The sequence below is a fragment of the Orycteropus afer genome, unplaced genomic scaffold, assembly GCF_000298275.1.
Source record: "Orycteropus afer afer isolate SDZICR_OR568_19922 unplaced genomic scaffold, OryAfe1.0 scaffold00255, whole genome shotgun sequence".
Taxonomy (NCBI): domain Eukaryota; kingdom Metazoa; phylum Chordata; class Mammalia; order Tubulidentata; family Orycteropodidae; genus Orycteropus; species Orycteropus afer.
The window spans coordinates 3,794,253-3,819,016 of record NW_006921842.1 but is presented as its reverse complement, the minus strand read 5'-3'; the positions used below and the strand labels follow the sequence as shown (position 1 = coordinate 3,819,016).

Below are 24,764 nucleotides of genomic sequence, written 5' to 3'. Positions count from 1 at the left end.
AAAAAAAAAAAAAAAAAGAAAAAATTACTGTGGTAGGCAGAATTCTAAGAGTCCCCCCATGATTCCTAGCACCTCATGTGCATACATCTTATTCCTGTTATTCAATTGTCTTAGTTATGTAGTACCTATAAAGTAATAACACAAATTGGAGGCTTTAACAAACAAATTTGTTTTCTCACACTTTAGGAGCACAGAAGCCCACATTCAGACCATCAGCTCTAGGGGAAAGCTTTCTTTCTCTGTCGGCTCTGAAAGAAGGTCTTTGTGTCTTCAACCACTACTTCCTGGTTCCTTAAAGATCTCCATTTGTCTGGACATCTATCTTACCCTATCTCTCCTCTGCTCACTTCTTTAATCTCTTTTATATCTCAAAAGAGATTGGCTCAAGATACATCCTACACTAATCCTGCTTCATTACATAACAAAGACAACCCAATCCTGATTGGGATTTTAATCACAGGCATAGAAGTTAGGATTTACAACACATATTTTGAGGGGGACATAATTCAATCCATAATATCTATCAACCACAGCCTGATCGAAGTGCTGCTTGAAGGGATTTTGCAGCTAAAATAATGGTCCCAAAGCAATTGTTCTGAAAACATGGAAATTATCCAGATGGCTTGATCTAATCACACAAATCCTTTAAATTTGGGTCTAAAGGTCATGTTGTTGTTGTTATGTGCTGTCGAGTTGGACCCGACTCATAGTGACCCCTCCTTGGATTTCCGAGGAAAGTAGATTGCCCAACCTTGCTTCTGAGGAGTGGCTGGTGGGTTTGAACCGCCAGCCTTTTGGTTAGCAGTCAAGTGCCTTAGGCACTATGCTACCTAGAGGTCATAGACAGAACGAAACAAAAAATCAAACTCACTGCCCTCTAGTCAATTCTGACTCATAGCGACCCCTCCTTGGGTTTCCAAGGTGGTATCTCTACAGAAGTAAATTGCTCAGTCTTCCTTCCAAGGAATGGCTGGTGGGTTTGAACCTCCAGCCTTCTGGTTAGCAGTTAAATGCCTTAGGCATTATGCCACCAGGGCTCCTACAGACAGAATAGTTAAAGAAATTGACGTATAAGAGGGGGTTAATGTAAGAGAGATTGTCCTTTGCTGGCTTTGGAGGTGAAGGAGAACAGTAATTTGAACAACATTCAGGAGATGAGGGCAGCTCTAGAATGACAGCCAGCAGGGAACTGGAGACTGAGTCCTATGTCTGCAGAAAACAGACTTCTCCCAACTACCTGACTGGGCTTATAGGCGAATTCTTCCCAAGATTCTCCGGAAGAGAACTAATTCCGGCCAATCCTGTGATTTCAACATTTCAGAACCGGAGCGGAGAACCCAGCTACACTATGCCTAGACTTCTGACTTGTGGAGTTGTGTTTTAAGTCACTAAATTTGTGATAATTGGTTACACAGCAATAGAAAGCAAATACACTTTGTCAAGTATATCTACAACAATACCTTAGACATTATCCAAAACATAGAAACATTAGAATCACTCTGTATACAATCAAGAAGAATGGTGGAATACCAGGAATTCTCCAAGCAATAAGTAGTGTTGGGGTGGTTCCGATTCAATGAGTAAATATAATTAAAAACACAAGGATAGGAAGAGAAGAAATAAAATCATCATTATTTACATCTTGCCTATGAGTCAGAAATGACTCCATAGCAGCTAGTTTTTTTTTTTCTTTCTACATAGGCAAGCTCCCCAAATTAACAGATGTATTTTTAGAAATAATAGTAAGCTTTGGCAAGCTGTTTGAATATAGTACCAATATTTAAAAGTCAAATTCATTTCTCCATACCAGCCAGAGCATTTCAAAATATAGTGAACAGATGCCGAGTTGTCCTCCATGGGGTAGTAACAATGTAGCTCATCTCTTCTTTGTAGTCTCCTTGACAACAAATGTCCCTGGAAACCTTGGGATTTATGGCAATTTGATCATAGTTACTCAACGTATTTTTAATTTTTGTTGAGGTATAATTACACACAATAAAATACATGGATCTTAGATGTACTTTTTGATGAGTTTTGATCAACTTATACACCTGTGTAAGCACGACTCAAAGAACACCCTAACCAAAAATCGACTGTTGATTCCAGCTCTTGGCGATTGCATGTCTTACAGAGGACAATTGCTCCACAGGGTTTTCTTGGCTGTAATTGTTATGGAAACAGATCATCAGGTCTTTCTTCCAACATGCCACTGGGAAAAAAACATAAAAAACAAACTCACTGGCATCAAATCGATTGGACTCATAGTGACCCCTCCTTGGGTTTTCAAGGTGATATTTGCCTAACCTTCCTTCTGAGGAGTGGCTAGTGGGTTTGAACCTCCAGCCTTCTGGTTAGCAGTTAAATGTAGTAGGTTAGTAGTTGAGCATAAATCATTTGTACCACCCAGAGACTTTCATAGAGCATTATATCACTGAAAAAGTTCCATCATGCCCGTTTCCAATCTACCCGCTCTTCCCCCAAAGAAAACAGCTGTTCTGGTATCTAGCCACATAGATTCATTTTGCCTGTTTTTGAATTTCATAAAGATGGATTCATATAGATTTACTCTTTCATGTCTAGCTTTTGAGCTGAACATACATTTTGTTGGGACTCATCCAGGTTGTCTAGTATATTGCAGTTTTATTCTTTTATTTCTGGGTAATATCCATTTTAATTACATTCCACAATCTGTTCATCCATTCCATGCATTCTGCCATTTTGAATAAAGCTACTATAAACATTTCAGGCAAGTTGCTTTTTACAGACATATACTTTTGTTTATGGGAACCCTGGTGGCATAGTGCCTAATGCATCTGACTGCTAATCAGAAGGCTGGCGGTTCAAACCCACCAGCCACTCCTCGGAAGGATGATAGGGCAATCTACTTCCATAGAGACATTGCTTCAGAAACCCAAGGAGGGGTCCCTATGAGTCAGAAACGACTTGACGGCTGTGAGTATACTTTTGTTTGTTTTTATTGTGCAATATATATATGTAACAAAACATTTGCCATTTTAAAAAGTGTCACATGTATAGTTCAGTCATATTAATTATGTTCATCATGTTGTTCAACCATTACTATTATCTGTTCTCAAATTTTCCCATTACCCTTAGCAGAAGCTCAATGTCCCCTACGCTTGTTGTTGTTGTTGTTATCTGGTTAGCAGTCAAGAGCCTTAGCCACTATGCTACCAGAGCTCCCCCCCTATGCTTAGTGTCCCCTTTTCATGTCTTGAAGACTTTACTTTCTCCGGTTGAATTGCATTGCTGTTTATTTAAAAGCATTTGACCATATATGTGCATCTGTTTCTAGACTCCTTATTTTCTTTCAAACTGTGTTTGGCCTTACACCAGCATCATACCGATTGCTCTAGTTTATGTTAACTGAATAAGTAGATTATATTTTTTAAAAGCATTTTTTTTTTTCCAGTGTGTACACCTGAGTTTCTTAAATAACAAATTTGGAGAGTGGAGAAATTTCCTTGAGAGAAGGTATCTTTGTTGTTAGTAAGGGGACTTCCACCCAAAAGTAACTCAGGGTATTTGTAAGAGGTCTCTGTAAAACTGACAAGACTCAGGCTGCTTGGAGGACTGGCTTAATTTATTAGTGGCATTCTAGTTGGGATTATATTTTAGGGACTAAAATCAGTCACACATCTTCCTATTGTATCTTACTTTCACAAAAGTCATTAACTACAAAAAATTTTAAACCATATCTAAAATGCAACCAGGAGCTCAGGTAGCGTAGTGCCTAAGACACTTGACTGCTAACCAGAAGCCTGGCGGTTCAAACCCACCAGCCACTCCTCGGAAGGAAGGTTGGGCAATCTACTTCCGTAGTAATACTGCCTCCGCAACCCAAGGACGGGTCGCTATGAGTCGGTCAGACTCACGGCACATAACAACAACAACAATAATAACAAAACGCAACCACTGCCTTGGAGTCGTATCTGACTCATAGCGACCTCTCCTTGGATTTCCGAGGCAGTATCACTACAATCACTACGCAATACTTCCTTATGTTAAAGTTTGTTTTGACCTCTGTTGTGTTATCAACTGAGACTTTCTCTTCTACTTCCCAGTCCCAGGTTTTTGTTCTTTTCGCTATGGATTATCTTTTCTCACACATTCCTGTAATGTTGTAATAATGGCACAACGCACATGTCTGAGCCTCACAATGGTGGCCATGGTGAACACCACGTATCTACATGGGTTGCACAACACCTCCGCAGACGAGCTCCTGGATCACGTAAAGGTATATCAAAAACATTACCGAGAACCATGAGGTTAAAATCCTGTCTCGCTACTTTGTGCAGAGATTGAATGTAATCATATTTGATAGAAGATAATAATAAACAGAAAAAAGAAGCTTAAGCATTGATCTACCTAGGCAAAGGTAATGGAGATAGACATGTTCCATAATTAAAATATGCCTCAATGTTTGTAAAGGTCTTTGTGTGTGTGTGTGAACTCTCTTTTATGCAAAGAAGAACAAAACGTAAGAGGCACAGTTCCTTTAGAATCAACAAGTCTGGACAAGAGAAATAGGGGAAAGCATTTTAAAACAGAAGTGGAAGGTGAAGATACATTCTAGTTTTTTATTTAAGTTTTGAATAGGTAACGTGTTTATATGTTTTGTTAATTTTTATCTCTGGAAGTTAATGAGTTGTTACCTTCAGAAAATGTAAGTACTAGAGTCTCTGGTGGTGTAGTGCCTAGGCATTTGACTGCTAACCAGAAGGCTGGTAGTTCAACCCACCACCCACTCCTTGGAAAGAAGATTGATTGGGCAATCTACTTCCATAGAGATACTCCCTCAGAAACCCAAGGAGGGGTCACTGTGAGTTGAATCGACTGAACAGCAGTGAGTGGTTTTTTGTTTTGTAGAAAAAACAGAAGGGTGGGAGGAATATTTTTTCACTATTCTCTTCCATGCGTTCCTTTGTAAATATATAGTCAAATACAAACTTAGTTTCCTATTTTCACCCTTTTTATATTTGAAATGGGCAAAAGACATGGCAGACATTTCATTGATAAAGACACACAGATGGCAGATTAGCACATGAAAATGTATTCAACCTCATTAGCTATTGTTGTTGTTGTTGTTATGTCCGTCAAGTCGGCCCCGACTCATAGCGACCCCTCCTGGGGTTTCCGAGGCAGTATCACTACGGAGGTAGGATTGCCCAACCTTCCTTCTGAGGAGTGGCTGGTGGGTTTGAACCGCCAGCCTTCTGGTTAGTAGTCAAGTGCTTTAGCCACTATGCTACCAGAGCTATTAGAGAAATGCAAATTAAAAACACAATGAGATAGCATTATAAACCTACAAGAAAAGCCTAAAAACAACAATGAAACAAAGTGATAATACCTAACACTGCCCAGAATATAGTATACTTCTCTCATTCATGCATTGCTGGTGAGAATGTACAATGATGTAGCCACTTGGGAACAGCTAGTCAGTCTTCTATACGACTAAACATACCTTTAGCACAAGACTCTGTCATTGTACTCCTGGGCATTTATCTCAGAGAAATGAAACTTAAGTTTGCACAGAAACTTGTACATGAATGATCAGAGTTGTTTCATTTGTAATGGCTAAAAATTGGAAACAAAATACCTCTCAGTAGGTGAATGGCTAGACAAATCATCAAATGATTGTACATCCAAACCATTGGAGTATTACTCAGCAATAAACAGGAAAAAATTGCTGATTCATACAACAACTTGGGTGTATTTCAGGGAAATTATGCTGAGTGAAAAAAAGAAAAAAGACAATAACAAAAGTTTACATATTATTTTATTTACATACCATTCATAAGATAACAAAATTATCCAGATAAAGAATAGGTTAGTGATTGCCAGGGCTTAGGGATGGAGGAGGAGTATAGATTTAAGTATAAAGGTATAGCATGAGGGTATTTCAAACTAAACTGTTTTCTAATCTGATAATTTGAAATTCTACCGTAATTTTAAAATATGTGTTCCTTTATTATTAATGAAATTGCGCACTTTCGTATCTCTATGACCCATGTTTATTGGTTACTTTAGTTTTTCTCCCATAAATTATTTCTTGATATCCTTAATCCATTTTTACCTATTGGTGTATCATCTACCTCTTAATCATTTGTATGACTCATATAAATTTATAAGCATATTTATAAGTATATATTCATTAGGCTTATATAGAATACTTTATATATGAGATGCTTTGTCTAATGACTATTAGTTAATGTGTTGAATAGGGAAATGCCAACTGAGGTTTTTAGAGCTACATGCATTTTACATGTAGTTTACCAACATCCAAGCAACACATATTCAATGTTTACACTGTGACATGCATATGAGGTACAGAAGGCACTCTCAGCCACAAGGATTTTGTAATAGCTGAGGTTTGTTGTTGTTGTTGTAATGTGCTGTGAAGTCGGACTCCACTCATAGCTACCCCTCCTTGGGTTTCCGAGGTGATATCACTACAAAAGTGGATTGCCCAACCTTCCTTCCGAGGAGTGCCTGGGGGGTTTGAACCGCCAGCCTTCTGTTTAGCAGTCAAATGCCTGAGACACTACACCACCAGGGCTTAATTATAAACTGTAAGCACATGCACAAATGTGTTATAAAGGAATGAAAAAGACCTTATAATAAAGAATATTGAGTAGAGGGGAGCTACTTTAACTTTACACGGGATGAACAAGAAGACCAGTTTCCCCTCATCCTTGAATATCACAGTAAATCTCCAGTATGCTGAGCAGTTAGATGTGCCTCTTTTGTTTTAGAACCCTGTGTATAATTGGAGCCCAGAAATCCAGGGAATCATCCTCAGTTCCATCATCTATGGTACAACCTTAATCCAAATTCCTAGTGGATACTTGTCTGGAATATATTCTGTAAAGAAAATAGTGGCCTGTGCATTGTTCTTCAGCTCTCTGTTGAGCCTGCTCCTCCCACTGGCAGCTGAACTTGGAGAAACTTCGATCATTGTGTGCCGAGTAGTCCAAGGCATAGCTCAGGTATTCAGATAACGCAAAAACTGAAGAGACTTTAAATTGATGAAAAATATCAGAGACCAAATGCCTCATGTCTCTCATTTCAGGGGATGGCAGGAACAGCACAGCATGCAATATGGGTCAAATGGGCTCCCCCTAAGGAACGAGGCCTACTTACTTCTATAAGTCAATCAGGTAAAGATTTCAGGTCTAAAATGGCTGAATCACATTTTCACCTCAATAGATCATGTTCTTTCCTACAGCTGTCAGAAACATTTGTGGTCTGAACTGTCAAGAGCTTTGGAAATATTCCATTTCAGCATTCTTACTTTAAAGATGATGAAACTGTCTAGAATGGAGTAAGTTTCTTATCTGAAATAGCAGAGAAAAAGAGAGAAAAGCAAATACTTCAGTCTTTTGTTCTCAGTGTTACGCGGTATGAATTTATTTTATAGGAAATTGTTCATTGCTACCATAAGGCTATGTTATCTCTACTTTCAGATGCCTGGATTAATCAGGGGTGTCCTTTGTGCCTTTTTTATTAGGCTTTATTCTGGGATCTTTCATTGTCCTGCTTGTGACTGGATTCATCTGTCAGTCCATGGGCTGGCCCGTTGTCTTCTATATTCTTGGTGAGTCACTTTCTATAAAAGCTCAGTTATTATTCAGAATTTAAGAAGCAAAAATTAAAAAAAGAGATAAAAAACCTAATACTTTATATAAAGTAAATAAAACCACTCAAACTCATAAAGTTAACAATGTTGAAAAACATGAATCCCATTGAAAGAGAGAGAAGTCAACATTTATTAAGTTCTTATTATAAGCCAACATTTATTAAATTCTTATCATAAGACAAGGAGCTCTCGTGGCTTAGTGCCTAAGGCATTTGACTGCTAACCAGAAGGCTGGCAGTTCAAACCCACCAGCCACTCCTAGGAAGGAAGGTTGGGCGATCAACTTCCATAGAGATACTGCCTTGGAAAGCCAAGGAGGGGTCTCTATGAATCAGATCTGACTCAATGATAGTGAGGTTTTTTTTTAAAAATTATTATTATAAACCAAGCGTTGTGCTCAGAACTATATATGCATGATTGTGCATAGCCCTCGGAATTCTATAAAGTAGGTGTAACAGATCCACAACTCCTTACGTGAAACTTTTGGAGCAGGGGATGGTCAACACAGATACCTTTTCAGATTTCAGAAAAATAATATGGCGAGTAGGTTAGCTGTTCAATCCCACCAAGAAGAGCCTTGGGATACAGGCCTGGAGAAGTGTTGCCAAAAGGCACAGCCTTGAAGACCCTATGGAGAAGTTCTACTCTGCACATATGGGGTTGTCATGAGTTGGAGTGTATTTGATTGCAACTAACAACAGCAACACCAATATTTATACATTATGTACCAAGCAAGGTTTGGAGCACCCCATAATCAAACACATGAATTTTTTTGCACTGAAATATGACATGCTCATGAAATGAAATAAATAAAATATTATAAAAAATTGAGGTTTCTGAAAGAGTTAATCAATTTTGGCTTTCAGATCTTCATTTCAGATTTATGGGTCAAGAATTATTGATGGCTGCTATCATACACACATGTCAGATGAAGAAACTTAAGTAACTTGCCCAAAGCCATTCTCGGGTAAACTCAGAAGGTTTTAATGATAAAGTAATTAATTAAAAAGGTAGATTAGAGATGTGGCAGAATCACAGGGATAGTGCAATAACCTGTGCTTGTGATACGGAAGCTATTATCATCTTCTGAAAAGAGCCATGGTGGTGCAGTGGTTAAATGCTTGACTGCTTAACCAAAAGATTTGCCCTGTAAACCCACTGGCCACTCTATGGAAGAAAACGTGGCAGTGTGCTTCTGTAATGATTATAGCTTTGGAAACTCTATAGAGCAGTTCTATTTTGCCCTGTTGTTGTTATTGTTATGTGCCCTCGAGTCGGACCTGACTCACAGCTACCTCTCCTTGGGTTTCTGAGGCAGTATCACTACGGAAGTAGATTGCTCCATCTTCCTTCCGAGGAGTGGCTGGTGGGTATGAACTGCCAGCCTTCTGGTTAGCAGTCAAGTGCCTTAGGCACTATGCTACCAGAGCTCCCTTAAGGTAGTTAAAGTTTAAAGTGAATCACATCTAATATTGCTATAAAATCCTTTGATCTTACAATGGGCTGCAACTTTCCATATGATTTGGCCCTATTATCTTTAATTCTCATCCATTTCCATCCTCCTCTCTAGGAGCTCTGATAGCATACTGCCTAAGGTATTTGACTGCTAACCAGAAGGCTGGTGGTTCAAAGGTCAAACCCACCAGCTACTCCTCAGAAGGAACATTGAGCAATCCACTTTTGTAGAGATTGTTGTTGTTATGTGCCTTTGAGTCAGAACTGACTCACAGCGACCCCTCCTTGGGTTTCCAAGGCGGTATCACTATGGTAGTAGATTGCCCAACCTTCCTTCCAAGGAGTGGCTGGTGGGTTTGAACCGCCAGCCTTCTGATTAGCAGTCAAGTGCCTTAGGCACTACACCACCAGAGCTCCTTTTTGTAGAGTACCACCTCTGAAACCCAAGGAGGGGTTGCTATGAATCAGATCTGACTTGACAGTATGAGTTGGATCTGACTTGAGGGCAGTGAGTTGTTTTTTTTTTTCCCTTCCCCTTTCCACCCAGTCATGCTGGTTTCCTGACTTAGAGCCTTGGCACTTAGTGCCCCTCTGCATGGAGTTTATTAGTTCCAGCTGTCTGCATCTTTATTTCAACCTTCTCTGAGCCTAGCACGCCTTCTTCACTTCCATGTGACCTTCTTCCTACTCTTTGTAACCAACTTCATTCAGTTCATTTTACTTACAAATTTTTCACTGTCTTCTTCTCTTTCACTAGAAACAAAGCCTTATGAAGGCTGGGGTGTTTGTCTATTTTATTCACTGCTATATCACCAGTACCTAGAATAGTGTATCACACATTTGTTCTTAGTAGCTGTGGAGTCAGCTTTGACTTATGCTGATCCCTTGCACAACACGAAACTAGGCCTGGCCCTGTGCTATTTTCATGATCATTGACATGTTTGAGTTCATTGTTGTGACTATTGTTATTGTACAGTGCATTCCAACCTTCAGGGTCATCTTTCAATATTAGATTAGATAACATTTTTTTGTGTTCCATAGGATTTTCACTAATTAATTTTTGGAAGTAAAGAGCCAGGCTTGCCTTCCTACTCTACCTTGGTCTAGAAGCTCTGGTGAAACCTGTCCACTAAAGTGATGGTTTTTAAAATGTCTGTGGTGTAAAGTCTAGCATCATGTTGTTGTTGTTGTTATTAAGTACCAAGAATTCTGCTCAGATTAATAGCAACCTTAGGTATAATACAACAAGACATTGCCTGGTCTTGTATCATCCTCACAATAGTTGCTATGTTTAAGTCCATTGTGGCAGCCACTGCATCAATCCATCTCACTAAGGGTTTCTTTTCCACTAAGCCTCTAATTTACCAAACATGATGTCCTTCAGCGATTTGTCTCCCCTGTTAATGTGTCCAGAGTAAGTGAGACCAACTCTCACCATCCCTGTTCCAAAGGACCATTCTTGCTTAATTTCCTCCAGGACAGATTTCTTCTGGCAGTCCTTGGTATATCCAATATTCTTTGCCAACACTACAATTCAAATGAGTCAATTCTTCTTCAGTCTTCCTCGTTTTATTGTCCAGCTTTTACATATATATGAAGTAATGGGATAGACCATGGCTTGGGTCAGGTTCATCTTAACATCATAGCAACATGAAAGCCACACATTATGACAAACTGACAGATGGGTGGTGGCATGGTACATAACAGGTATTTAATCAATACTTGTCAAGTGAATGATTGCATTTCTAGAAAACTGACTGGTGAGTACTACATACTCCCTGTCCCAACAGAGGATTCCCTATGATCAGGTAATTAGTATACCAAACCCAAAACAAAACTCACTGCTGTAGAGTCGGATCTGACTCATATGACTCCTCCTTGGTTTTCCTAGGTGGTATCGCTATGGAAGTAGATTGTCCAGTCTTTCTTCTGAGGAGTGGCTGGTGGGCTTGAACTGCCAGCCTTCTCATTAGAAGTCAAATGCCTTGGGCACTACACCACCAGACCTCCCTAGAAATTAGTATAGGAAACTCAAAAACAAGAACTAATTTGGCAAACTCTTACAGAAATAGAATATATAAAAACTAGGCTCTATCTCAGGAACATGGCTGAGGCCAAGCTCACAAAACTGGATGATTGTCAAGCCCAGTGTAGGTTCAGCCATACCACATTCCTATGGCTGCTGTGGTTGAACACTTTATTCTCACTGCCATCAAGTCGGATCTGACTCATAGTGACCCCTCCTTGGGTTTCCAAGGCAGCATCACTACAGAAGTAGATTGCCCAATCTTCCTTCTGAGGAGTGGCTGGTGGGTTTGAACCACCAGCCTTCTGGTTAGCAGTCAAATGCCTTAGGCACTATGCCTATAAAAACTAGGACTGAAGGGTAGAAAGGCCAAGATGTTATTCATGGAAAGATGCAGACACTAGGAGATCAAGGGCAGCTGGAGAACTTACCATCTTTCTTATAAAATTCATTCTGGGGTGTAGAGGGCACCTTTGGGTACTGGGGGAACTATAAACAATGTAAGCCTTGCTACAAAGTTTCAAAAAAGAAAAGGAAGATCCAGATTCTCAAACTAATACTCTGGAAAATACCAATTTAGGAAAGAGTCCCACCATAGACAGAAACAATTCCAATTCTAACCAGTCCATCTTTGATAGGTGCTTGTGGCTGTGTCTTAAGTCTTCTCTGGTTCATTCTGGTTTATGATGACCCAAAGGACCACCCATGTATAAGCATCAGTGAGAAGAATTTCATCACATCCTCCATCACCCAGCAGGTAGAACACGGATGATCCACCTCAACACCTCTCAGATAATGTTCTGAATGAGATGTATTTCAGCTTGGTCCAATATGCTAACGACTAATGGGTTCTTTTCCAGTTCAGCTCAAGTCAACAATCTCTACCCATCAAGTCTATGCTTAAGTCTCTTCCACTCTTGGCCATTTGTCTTGGTTATTTTGCTAGTTTCTGGACAAATAACGTCATGGCTCTATACACGCCAATGTATATCGATTACACGTTTCATGTTAATATAAGAGAGGTAAGTCCACTCTCTGTTTTCCTTTTAATTTTATGAAGGATTCTGTGCTCATTTTTCTGTCTCTCTGGACCCTAGTCTCAGTACTTGCCTGCTCCTGCACTGTTCAGCTGATGTTCTTTACCTGTAGACTCACCGTTTCCAGTTATGTGAATACTGTTCACATAACAGATTCAGTGTCTGGCACTTCTGCAGCAATACACACACGCTCATGTTCCCACAAATTCACTACGTCCCACTCACTATAGATTGCCCTTGTGTATTGCTTAATGCTCAACATCACCTTCCCTGGTGAGGGCTGGTGTTCTTCCCTGAAAGTCACTTGGCTGGGCCCTGCTACCTTTCCCAGCTTTTAGCAATCTTCTCCCCTGGGGTAAGGAAACGAGTATTGGATTGTGAGTCCCTAACTCAGGTCTTGCTCTGAAAGGTCTGACATCTCATAATCACAATGCCATTGCTTGTTGATGCCTGTAACCTCCTTTTGTTTGGTACCATGGATAACAGAGAAGACTCCTTTAGAAATGGAGTCTGAACTTGCCACCTTGGGGCATTCTGTAATGCGTGTCTAACAATGAGGCCATTTAAACTCTCTTGCTGGGTTTCATCTTTCATGAAACTATGGAGTTGACACAAGAGTCGGGAGTGGCTGGCTCAGAATAAGCACACATACTTTTGTAATTGTTATCAGTATTATCTCTATCATTTTCCAGCCCTTCTCATTCTCAGTGGAGCACTCCCCCTCGTATTCACTGCTCTCAGGTCCCATGCTTAAGTAGAAAATTATACTGATTGTGACAACTCTTACTGACTTCTAAACTATTTTCCTTTTTCTTTTGTGTAATATGGCTCTAGCTGTAACTCTGGGATTGGTTGGAATGTTGATGGATTCCCATAAAGCAGTACAAAGTTTAGACACTGAATTTCAGGGCAAGGATTATGCTGTGTATCAGCCCTACTCTTTCCTTCATACTCACTCTCAGAACAATGTTTCCTTCTCAGAATGGGGTACTGTCTGCTCTCTCCTGTTTGTTTGGCTGGATCTGTGCTATCCTAGCAGGTAAGATGGCAGACTTCCTTTTGTCCAGGAATATTCTCAGCACAATTTCCATTCGGAAACTCTTCACCTCACTAGGTAAGAACCAGCCAGAATATTCAAGCACTTAGGGGACCCTTCACCTCATTGTGAGAATGCACCTGACTGTGTTATTTGTCTCACTTCTCAGGACTCCTCCTCCCTTCCCTCTTCATTATGTGCTTGCCTTACCTGAGTTCCAGCTTTCTCAGCACTATCATCTTCCTGATACTTGCTAGTGCAACAGCAAGCTTTTGTATGCCTGGAATAATGATAAATGCCATGGATATCGCTCCTAGGTAGGATTTTAAAAATTCTCCTTTATTGCATCCAAGCTCTCAAAGATGTTTCAGATTTCGGTTATTTTGGAGTTCATGCCCAGCAGGCCAAAAAGTCTAGAGAAACATCTATATAGGACAGACTTGTAATCTAAGTAGTAATTGAACAAAACAAAACAAACTTACTACCATTGAGTCAATTCCAGCTCATAGTGACCCCCTTTGGGTTTCCAGGGTGGTAAATCTTTATGGAAGTAGACTCCAGGCTTCCTTTTGTGGAGTGGCTGATGGGTTTGAACCACCAACCTTGTGGTTAGCAGTCAGATGCCTTAGGCACTATGCCACCAGAGCTCCTTAAGTAATAATTACATACCCAATTATAGGTAGATGAAGACACAGGTTTAGAATTTAGATAAATGGATTCACCTCTATCTAATAAATCTATATATACCCTTGTGGTGCAAGCTGTTCAAATGTTTGACTACTAACCAAAAGGTTAGCAGTTCAAACCCATCAATGACTCCATGGGAGAAAGATGTGGCAATCTGTTTCAATAAAGATTACAACCTTAGAAACTCTATGGAAAGTTCTTCTCTGTCCTACAGTGTCTCTGTGAGTTGGAAATGGCTCGACAGCAATGAATCTAGACCAATAGTAGAGATTCTAGGGTCAGATGTCTGAGTTTCAATATCAGCATGTCCAGTTACCTCAAGTAAATTATTCATTTTCTCTATGCCTTTTTCCTCATCTGTAAAATGGGAGTAATGAGAGAATATTTACCTCATAGGTTTATTATGAGGATTGAATAAGATATGTTAAGTGCCTACTACAGTGGCTGACACAGAGCAAATACTCTATAATAGCTGTTCCATTGCTATTGTTATTATGTGCATGTTTATGCTCATAATGACCTACCAATATTAGTAATATTTACTTTACAACTAAGATAACTGAGGTTCACATACTTAATTGTCAGCCCAAGTTCTCACCACTGGTTTGGGGTCTCACTAGAGAGTTAAATCCTGATGTGTTTGGCTTAAAAACAGTGTCATGCCTTCTTGTAGATATAATAAGTTTGCTGATGGATACAGCTCTGCCATTTGCACAACCCCAGGTGATGCAATTCACATTGTAATTTACGGGTCATTTAGTCCTCCCTTGAGAACATAAAAGGAGCCCTGGTGGTGCAGTGGTTAAGCAATTGACTGCTAACTAAAAGGTCAGTGGTTCAAACCCACCGAGCACTCTGTGGGAGAAAGTTGTGGTTGTCTGCTTCTGTAATGATCTACAGCCTTGGAAATCCTGTGGGGCTGGCTGTTATACTCTGCTCTAGAAGTATTGCTTTGAAATTAAATAGACTTAACAGCGATGGCTTTGGTTTGTTTTTTGGGAGAATATAGGTCCAATGTAAATGGTACTTGGAAGTTGTATAAGGCAGTGCCCTGGGGGAGAGAGGTAAAATTAACCAAGAATACTCCACTTTGTCATTTACCCACCTGGTCTACACAAGCTGTGTACCAGAATAAGGAGGACTTATTGATTTATTTAGTTTTAAGAGCATCCTTAAAAAATGCCTGAAGTTCTGATTATTTGGAAATGTAAGAAGACAGAAAAGGATTATTTGATGAAAAATTTCCAGTACCAATTGAGTCATATTTGCTTTGAAAAACAGGTAACTTAAGAGTATACATCACTAAGGAAGTAGACTGCCCAACCTTCCTTCTGAGGAGTAGCTAGTGGGTTTGAACACACACATACACATAGGCATTCTGGTGGCATAATGCCTAAGGCATTTGACTGCTAACCAGAAGGTTGGCAGTTCAAACCCACCAGCTACCACTCCACAGAAGGAAGACTGGGCAATCTACTTCCATAAAGGTTTACCTTCTTGGAAACCCAATGGAGGTCATTATGAGTAGGAATCAAATCAAAGGCAGTGGGCTTAGTTTTGGAGATATATGTATGTATGTATATACATATACATATACATATATATGTATGTGTGTGTGTGTATATATATATATATATATATATATATATATATAATCTCCAAAAGTTTTGCCATTGAGTTGATTTTGACTCATGGTGAGTCCAAGTGTTACAAAGTAAAACTGAGTGCCATAGGGTTTTCTTGGCTTGGCTTGGTCTTTCTGGAAGAAGATTGCCAGCTTTCTTCCACTATAATTCTGGTTGGGTTTGAACTGCAAACCTTTGGGTTAGTAATTTATCGCAAACCATTTGTGTTACCCAGGGACCTAAGAATGTATACACAGATAAAGGAAATTGTAAATAACTATCATTTACTGGATATTTTTTCTGTGCCTGGCATGCCCCACTGTGAAATAATATTATCCATATAGTGTAGGTGAGGAAACACAGGGCCAAGGAAATTAACTTATATAAAGTCACATGTTGTTGTCTTTGTTAGGGGCTGTCGAGTTGACTCTGACTCATAGTGACCCTATATACAACAGAATGAATATACTCAGTGGCACCTGGTCCTGCACCATCCCCATAATCCTGCCATGCTGGAGCCCATCATTGCAGCCACTGTGTCAGTCCATCTCATTGAGGGTCTTCCCCATTTTTGCTGACCCTCCACTTTACTAAGCATGTTATCCTTCTCCAGGAATCAGTCTCTTCTAAAAATATGACCAAAGTAGCTGAGACTAAGTCTCACAGTTAAAGTCACAAAGTTAGTAATAAGTAGAATAAGGATTCATACTTAGTTATGTCTGCCTCCAAAGTCATTTCCTCACCAGTGTTATCTGCCAGTGCCTGGTGAGTAGGATGTGAAATATCTCAGCCGATAGTGGCTTGTTTACATTTGACTTGGCCTGAGCTACATCATTCCAAGGGCCAAAATCTTATGTTAGCTAGATAATTTTCTAGAGTCAGAGCCAATAAATATACTAGTATACAATTTGGAAAAAATTCTTTGTTTCTTAAGTTAGTTTATCCTCAGTCGTTAGGACATATATGTGTTATACCTCAACCATATGAATTCGTATTTTTTTTAAAAAGTAAAACAACACAAAAAATTCTTATTTAAATAAGAATATTTCTAATTATGTACCTCCATTGCCTATTAAAGAGAAATATGTCTTTACTCCTTAGTAGACACATTTCTAAATTAATCTCTGAAAAGAACTTGGTTTTTGCTAGAACTGGAGAGTTGGGCAAAGGATTGTACCTGGAATTGCATGAGGGACTTTTAAGATGCTCTGTGATGCATTAAAAAGCATTGTCATTTCCTTGACATCCTTAAAAGGAGTCCCCAGTGAAGATTTTAAGTGCTTTTAATTATTTTTGACTGATGAATAGATTTTGCACCCTTGAATTTCCCTTCATGTGGGATGGAACCATAGTTCAGAATTCTGAATTTAATTCAGGTTTTCTAAATCATATCAAAACATAAAACCAATACAATTTAAAGTCTACTTCAGTGGATGTTTCCACTTGCAAAATTTGTATTTCACCATAGGCTGTTGCAGCTGAAAAAACAAGCAATTGTAGAGCTTAATGTTGTTCAGAAAATGGTTCTGCATTAACATAAATTTAAGGTGGTTTCCATTTCTCCATATCAAGTATTCACTGTCTGGAACCCTAGGCAACGCAAGGGGTAGGATACAAACGCCCTGGCTTTGCTACCCTAAGCGCAGTGAGTTGCTCCACCCCGAGGATATGTAATAGTTTTCAGAGGACTTGTCATGGTACCCAGAATTCTTGACACTGGGGATTCTCTTTACATGGAATGAAAGCACCTCTTTCTGTAAAAATAGTTAAATCCCTTTCCACAGCCATAGTCTGGAACAGAATGTAATTATTAGAGATGTCATCAGTAAGAATAAATAACAAGGCAAATATTAAGAAAGCACATATAGGCCTTTCACAGTACAAGTGCTAACAAAAGGAATGTGAGGGAGAGAAAGAGAGAGGATATCTTTAAAATAGTCTCATAGAAAAGGCACATTACTTTAACAATAAGACTGACTGTTGCCTTCTCAACAGAAACAACAAAATTGAGAAATCAATTGATATTCTAAAATGCAAAAAAGAAAATAACAATTAACTGAAAATTTATACATAGCAAAAATACCCTTTAAGAATTAGGTAAAATTAAAGCATTTTCAGTCAAATTGCAGACTTTCTCAACAACAGATCTCTAATGCCAAAATCACTGAAAGAGAATTTATCAGGCAGAAGTAAAATAATCACAGATGAAACAGATATATGGGGAAAAATGAAAAGAAATAGCAAAAAGACTACAGTAAATCTAATAATTACTGAATTTATAAAACAAATACATCAATAGGCTTATGGGCTATAAAATAGATGTAAATTAAAATATGTTACAATAATGGCACAACACACGAAAGAGTATAAATGAATGTGTTTTAAGATACTTCCACTAATGGGAATTAGTAAAAGCTTTATTTTGTATATTACATTTAAATAAGACAAGGATATATCATTTAGTTTCTAGAGTAACTATTGAAGAATAGTAAAAGTGTAGAGCGGATGCTATTAAAAAAACAACACAAAAGAAGTCAAGCATGAACCTAAAAAGGAACATAGAATAAATGGGAAGAAGACAGGATTGGTAAACTAAAAAACACATCATAAGGAAATACCCAAATGGAATTATAGAAAGAAAAAAGAATGGAAAATAAGTAAAAAAGAAAATAAAAGAAATGGAGTCCCAGAAAGAAAGTAGAGCAAAACTCATAAGAAAATAGCTGCAAAACCCTGTAAATCTCAACCATGGTAGAATATAAATTTAAAAATACATGTTAACAAATGCTGAAAACCAAAGCAAAGGATAAGAATCTTAAAATCAACTATAGGAGAAAAGATATGTTACTGTTTAGTAGCAACAGTAAGCTTGACTCCTGACTTTTCAAAAGAAACATAAAATGAGCTCTATGAAGTGCTGAAAGATAAATAACTGCCTATCTAGAACTTTATGCACAGTGAAAACATCCTTAGAAAATAAAAACAAAATAAAGATACTTTAAGACATTTATTATTGTTATTAAGGAGCTCTGGTGGCATCATGCCTAAGGCATTTGACTGCTAACCAGACAGTTGGAGGTTCAAACCCACCAACTACTTCTCAGAGGGAAGACTGACTAATCTACTTCTGTAAAGATTTACTGCCTTGGAAACCCAAAGGGGGTCACTATGAGTTGGAATCAACTTGATGGCAGTGAGTGTAGTTTTATTATTATTATTGTTATTATAATTTACCTTGAAAAGCCTTCTGTTTGTTTTTTGTTTTTATACATACTCTTTGATTCAAACATTTTTCGTTTGTGATTTCTTTCTTGTATGACTAGCCTGAAATTGTCTTTTTTTAAATTTTACCTAGTTTTATTTATTAATTTTACTTTTTCCTAACTTAATTTATATATAGTATTACGCATCCATTTAATATCTTTTATAAAAGAAGAGGCTCACAGAGGCAAAAGTGACAAAGGATCATGAGAGTCCTAAATGGCCCTGAATCTCAATTAAAACCCAGGGGTTCTATTGCTAAACTGAAGAAGAGAGGAATAGATAAGGTTAATGGTTTTTGCCACAATCTTCACCTACCTACTCACTAACTATAAGTGTTCTTCTTTACACTAGAAAATGCTCTCTTGCTTCAAAAGAAACAAGTTTAAAGGCCACCCCTTGTCTGCATACATCCCAACGTACAGGGATTCTAGGTCCAAATATAATTCCTCCCCAACTGGCAGGCTGGCAGGCAGGCAGGCACTGCCTGTCGAGTCGGATCCAACTCATAGTGATCCCTTCTTGGGTTTCCGAAGTGGTATCACTATAGAAGTAGATTGCCAAACTTCCTTCCTAGGAGTGGCTGGTGGGTTTGAACTGCCAGCCTTCTGGTTAGCAGTCAAGTGCCTTAGGCACTATGCCACCAGAGCACCTATGTTGAATAGGGGTGGAGTGTATAACCAGTTTGTTAATTCATAGGTTCCTAATTAGGGAGCTGGGAGCTCTGGTAGCATAGTGCCTAAGGCATTTGACTGCTAACCAGAAGGCTGGCGGTTCAAACCCACCAGCCACTCCTCGGAAGGAAGTTTGGTAATCTACTTCCATAGTGATATCGCTTCGGAAACCCAAGGAGGGATCACTGTGATTAGTTAGACTCGACGGCACATAACAACACCACCACCACCATAAAAATGAAGAACTGAAAATATAGAGCCTTTAATGACAAAATCTGGGTAGAAAAGACTCCCTATCCTGGAGTATAATTTCTAGATTAGATCCTGGTTCTGCTTTCTAAAAGTCATTTCCTTGTTCTTCATGGCTAATGAATTTGACTTCTTCTTTATCCATTATTCCCTGTGGCTTCCTTGCTTTAGTGTCTCACTTCCTGCTGAGATTTCTTTGGGCGCCTAGTATTGATCAATCATAATTGTTTATAAACAAATCTTCTGGTTTCCTTGCATGAGTTTTGGAAGCAATCTTTGAGGCCAATAGCTCTGGAATTATGGGACTAAACTAGGTGAAGAGAGCCCTTCAATTTTTTTGAACTCCAAACCAATTCATATTATCAGCAGACACTGCGCTCTAAATTTCTCAATTGTGTTTTCAAGATTTCTAACTCTGCCAAGCTTCACTCTAAATAAGTTCCTATTTTTGCAGTATCTTCATATTTGTTATTGCTAGTCCAACCTTTCTGATTCAGTAGTATAAGAAATTTGCTTACATTTATATATTTTTCTTGACATTTTAATGGAATATGAGATGCAGAAGAAGTAAATTTCACAAAATCAACAGTTATCTCTCTTAAATCTGACTGGATTAGGTTGGACTTTTTGCAGTATTTGTATTACTTTACGTCTGTGTACTGCTGTTCTTTCTTTTTGCATAGATATTACGGATTTCTTCAAGGACTTACAATATTTTGTGGAATGATAGGAGGACTAATTTCTTCTACTCTGACTGGAATAATCATTAGTGAGGTAAGGAACACCCAGACATGGGAAGCTATTTTTCCAATATTAATTGTACAGAGAAAGAAGTTTATAAATATATATACATATATAGCTATATAAACCAAAAACAAAACTCACTGCCATGGAGTCAGATCCGACTGGGTTTCCGAGGCAGTATCACTATGGAAGTAGATTGCCCAACCTTCCTTCCAAGGAGTGGCTGGTGGATTTGAACCACAAGCCTTCTGGTTAGCAGTCAAATGCCTTAAGCACTATGCCACCAGAGCTCTCTCTCTCTCTCTCTCTCTCTCTCTATATATATATATATATATACACACACACACACACATGTATGTATGTATGAAAAATATGCAAAGGAGGCATCAGCAGGAGACAAGTTACTGTGTAATCTGAAAATAAACTTAGTCAAATCAAGCATCTCTCCAAATCTACAGATAATACAATTTCTTTCTCATAATATGACAATTAGTTGTACTGGGAACTCTTTAGCCATTGGAATGGAAGTGGACTCTGTGCTTTGTAATAATGAATGCACAACTTGACCAAAACCATATATGACTGGGTGAGAAGAAATATAAGTAACAAGATATAGTTTGGTTAGGAAAGAAGATGAGGGATAAGGAGCAAATAGTGTTAAAGAATGACCAAAAGAATCATTTCTATGAAAGCCTGACTATTTCTACAGGTGTCATGGACATGTTGTTGTTTGTTGTTACGTGCCATCAAGTCAGACCCGTCTCATAGTGACCCCTCCTTGGGCATCACTACGGAAGAAGATTGCCCCATCTTCCTTCTGAGGTCATGGACATAATAACCTGAAATCCTCTGTTAAGAGCATTTAAAATTCCTTATCAAATTTTAGCTTTTAAATACGTGCCTGATCTTGGGGGGGAAAAAAGACAGAAATTTCCAGAGATTAAAAAGGAAAACAATGCCGGATTCCAGTGATGCAAATGACCATTGAAGCCACTGGCTGCTGTAGTAAATTGCCAATCATGAGTTATCTATATCATCAGTTGAAATGGACAAAGAGAGGATAAGATATAATGTCTTACAACTACTCAAAAAGGAACAGTCAGAATGAAAATGCAGGTGTAAAACTGGATTCACAAAAAATACACCCTCATACCACAAACACCTTGTGGTTCATAGACTAACTTGTTTTGTTTGGAGAAAAACCGTAAGCTGAGTAGCAGCATGCAAGCATTTCCTCCGAATACTCCTTATCCAACAGCTTGGACCAGGAAAGATGGTCTGCATGTACGTACCATGGCAAATTTCCCATTGAGAAGAACACACCACCATCACACCCTACATAGTTATATATCAGAAAGGCAGGAAACTTCACAATAATTATGGAATTACCATGGTCAGAAAAAGGGGGTACTTCAGCACACTGGAACTTGGTACCTGTTAGCAAGCATATAACCTACTACAACCTATTCTTCATTGAACCAGCTCAAAAGTTGTTGGCTGAGCTAACTTCTCTGCTTCCAAAAATTAGGAGGAAAGGTGGTTCAAGAACTATCCATAGCTCTCTCTTCTCAGTAAGAAAATTTTTCTATCTCATGCTCAGCTTGAAAGAGAAGGAAAAACTGAAAATAACATCCTCTTCTGAGATTTTTAACAATAAACCAACTTTCAAAGGTTCTGAGTTCAAAATCCAAAAGCCAGAAGCCAAGAATTGAATTGCAAGTAGTCCCAGGGTAGCAAAGCTCACAGATGCCTGGAAAAATCTTTTCTGGAAAAACACACCCTGAACACAGGCTCCAGAACAACCTGCTGGATATAGTTTCAGTGAAGGGGATTTTGTAATCAGGGGTCAAAAGGAACTCTCTCCAGGACCTCCTGTTTTGATCACTTTCAGAGTGGTCAGCAGTAGTAGATGGGCACCATCTAGTTCTGGTCTCAGGGTCTTGGAGGCTGGGTTCACAAGGTCCAGTTAGAAAAAATAAAAACCACAAAATTAGACCCTCAGAATTATTGGAAATTTATTTAAACCAAACAACAACAACAACAACAACAAAAAAAAACTTCACTGCCATCAAGTTGGTTCCAACTCATAGCAACCCCTCCTTGGGTTTCTGAGGTGGTATCTCTATGGAAGTAGATTGCCCAGTCTTCCTTCCAAGGAGTGGCTGGTGGGTTTGAATCGCCAGACTTCTGGTTAGCCGTCAAATACCGTAGGTGCTATGTCACCAGAGCTCCTGGAAATTTAGTGTGTTTGCGTCATGTTAATGAAGTGAAAGAGGGGATAGAAAACACAAATGAGACACATGAAATTTAAAAACCAAATCTAGTTTCTGGAAATAAAAGATATAAACATTGGAATTAAAATCTTCAGATTGGTTACAGCAAGTGGAACGAATAAGGCTTCCGCTTCTCTTAATGAGAGATAAGTCGTTTGCGGAACTCCTTTAATAAAGACAACTAAAATGGCTGGGGAAATGTAAAAAGAGCCATCTATGAAGTTTCAGACAACTAAAGAGATAGAAAGCTGTAATGAACACGATATGGAAGAAACCAGGAACTTAAGAAGTGAGTAATTTTTGTTTTGGGGTGAGGAAAACTGATTTTATTATTATTATTATTATTATTATTATTATTATTATTATTGCTGCTAATCAGAGCATGTCAATGGCACAGATCTTGATAAACTGACATTTTCTGATGAGAGCCTCCAAGAACTGCACCCAAGGAATAAAGGTGAAAAGAAATAAAGCAGTCCTTATCATATGGGTAGGAGCTCTGGTAGCTTAGTGCCTAAGGCTCTTGACTGCTAACCAGAAGGCTGGCCACTGCTCAGAAGGAAGACGAAGCAATCTACTTCCGTAGTGATACTGCCTCAGAAACCCAAGGAGGGGTCGCTATGAGTCGATCCGACTCGATGGCACATAACAACAACTATCATATGGGTGGACCAAAAAAATGTGAAGCCTTAACTTAAAGTAATTCAGGACTGCTGGCGTCCCCAAGAGTGCATGGAACAAACAAAAACACTGCCTAGAGGAAAATGACTTCACTTTCATTATCAGACATTCCCTAAGAACATTTTTAATTTTTGTTTATTTATTTATTTATTTATTAAGGACCTCTGATGTTATAGTGGGTAGGGCATTTAGCTGCTAACCTGAAGGTCAGGGGTTCAAATCCACCAGCTGCTCTGTGGGAGGAAAATGAGGCAATCTACTTCCATAAAGATTTATGGCCTTGGAAAAACAATGGGAGTTGCTATGAATTGGAATCAACTTGATGGCAATGGGTATGGGGTTTTGGTGTATTTATTTATTAATTTTTTTTTTTTGCTGTGACTTGGAGAAACTTTAAAAAAAGTTGGTTTTTCATTCAACAATTCATACACATTTTATTTTGTGACATTGATTGCAACCCCCACAAGGTAAAAACATTCTTCCCACTTTCTCCCTGAGTTTACCATTTCCATTCATCCTTTTTTCCTATCCCTTCCTGCCTGCTGACTTTTATCCCTGGGCAGATGCTGCCCTTTTGATCTTGTATGGTTGATTGTTCCAAGGAGTGTGTACCTCACTGGTGTTACTGTTCACTTTGTAGTATTGTCTATCATTTGCCAGAACACTGAACTATGAGGGTGAGTTCAGTTCCAGGCCTGAAAGGTGTTGTTCTGGTTACCTAGTGCCGCTCTGACAAGAATATACCACAAATGGGATGGCTTGAACAAACAAGTTTATTCTTACAATTTGGAGGCTTTAAGACCAAGTTAAAAGTGCCAGGCTCTAGGGGCTGGTTGAAAGCCCCTCAACCTTGGGTTGCAGCTCAGCCTCCTGCTCCTGGCCCACTGAAGCTGGAGGCTTTTCTTCACTCAGCTGCTGGCTGCTGAGGCTGACAAGCCCAAGGTTGACAAGTAAAAAGGCACAGTCCCGATGTTACCAAACCACAGAGCAGGCCATGGATTCAAGTCCATTGAAAGTCCCAAGATCAGCAGAATATGGCAGGCTGCTGAACAACGACTCGGCTACATACAGGATTCAAGTGTGCCAAAAGCTAGAAACTATTCCCAAGGCTTCTCCTTATATACAGGAAGCAGACTGCAGTCCAAAGGTAGCTGCTTAGCTGCTTGTGGTAGATCCCACCATGGAGTTGATTGCCAGTCTTATCATGGGGAATAACTACTAGCTGCCCAGCCACTCAACCAGACTCAACCAAGTTGACATACAAATTTAACTACCACAGGTGTCTAAGGGACTTGTTTTTGGAGGTTCCACAAGTCCTTGTTAGACAGGTGAGATTGGTCTTTTTTTTTTTTTTTTTTT

At 39.0% G+C, this 24,764-nt stretch overlaps 1 protein-coding gene across 1 annotated transcript in view; it reads left to right on the top strand.

The window, feature by feature from the left end:
• The window catches only part of SLC17A1 (solute carrier family 17 member 1), a 49,298-nt gene that overhangs the window by 13,128 nt on the left and 11,406 nt on the right, over positions 1-24,764 (top strand). Inside the window, exons 2-10 of the mRNA XM_007949880.1 lie at positions 4,083-4,255; positions 6,774-7,007; positions 7,091-7,178; positions 7,529-7,615; positions 11,777-11,895; positions 11,999-12,160; positions 13,157-13,289; positions 13,381-13,528; positions 20,391-20,481. Coding sequence (XP_007948071.1) covers positions 4,083-4,255; positions 6,774-7,007; positions 7,091-7,178; positions 7,529-7,615; positions 11,777-11,895; positions 11,999-12,160; positions 13,157-13,289; positions 13,381-13,528; positions 20,391-20,481 — 1,235 coding nt within the window. The remainder of the gene's footprint in view (positions 1-4,082; positions 4,256-6,773; positions 7,008-7,090; positions 7,179-7,528; positions 7,616-11,776; positions 11,896-11,998; positions 12,161-13,156; positions 13,290-13,380; positions 13,529-20,390; positions 20,482-24,764) is intronic.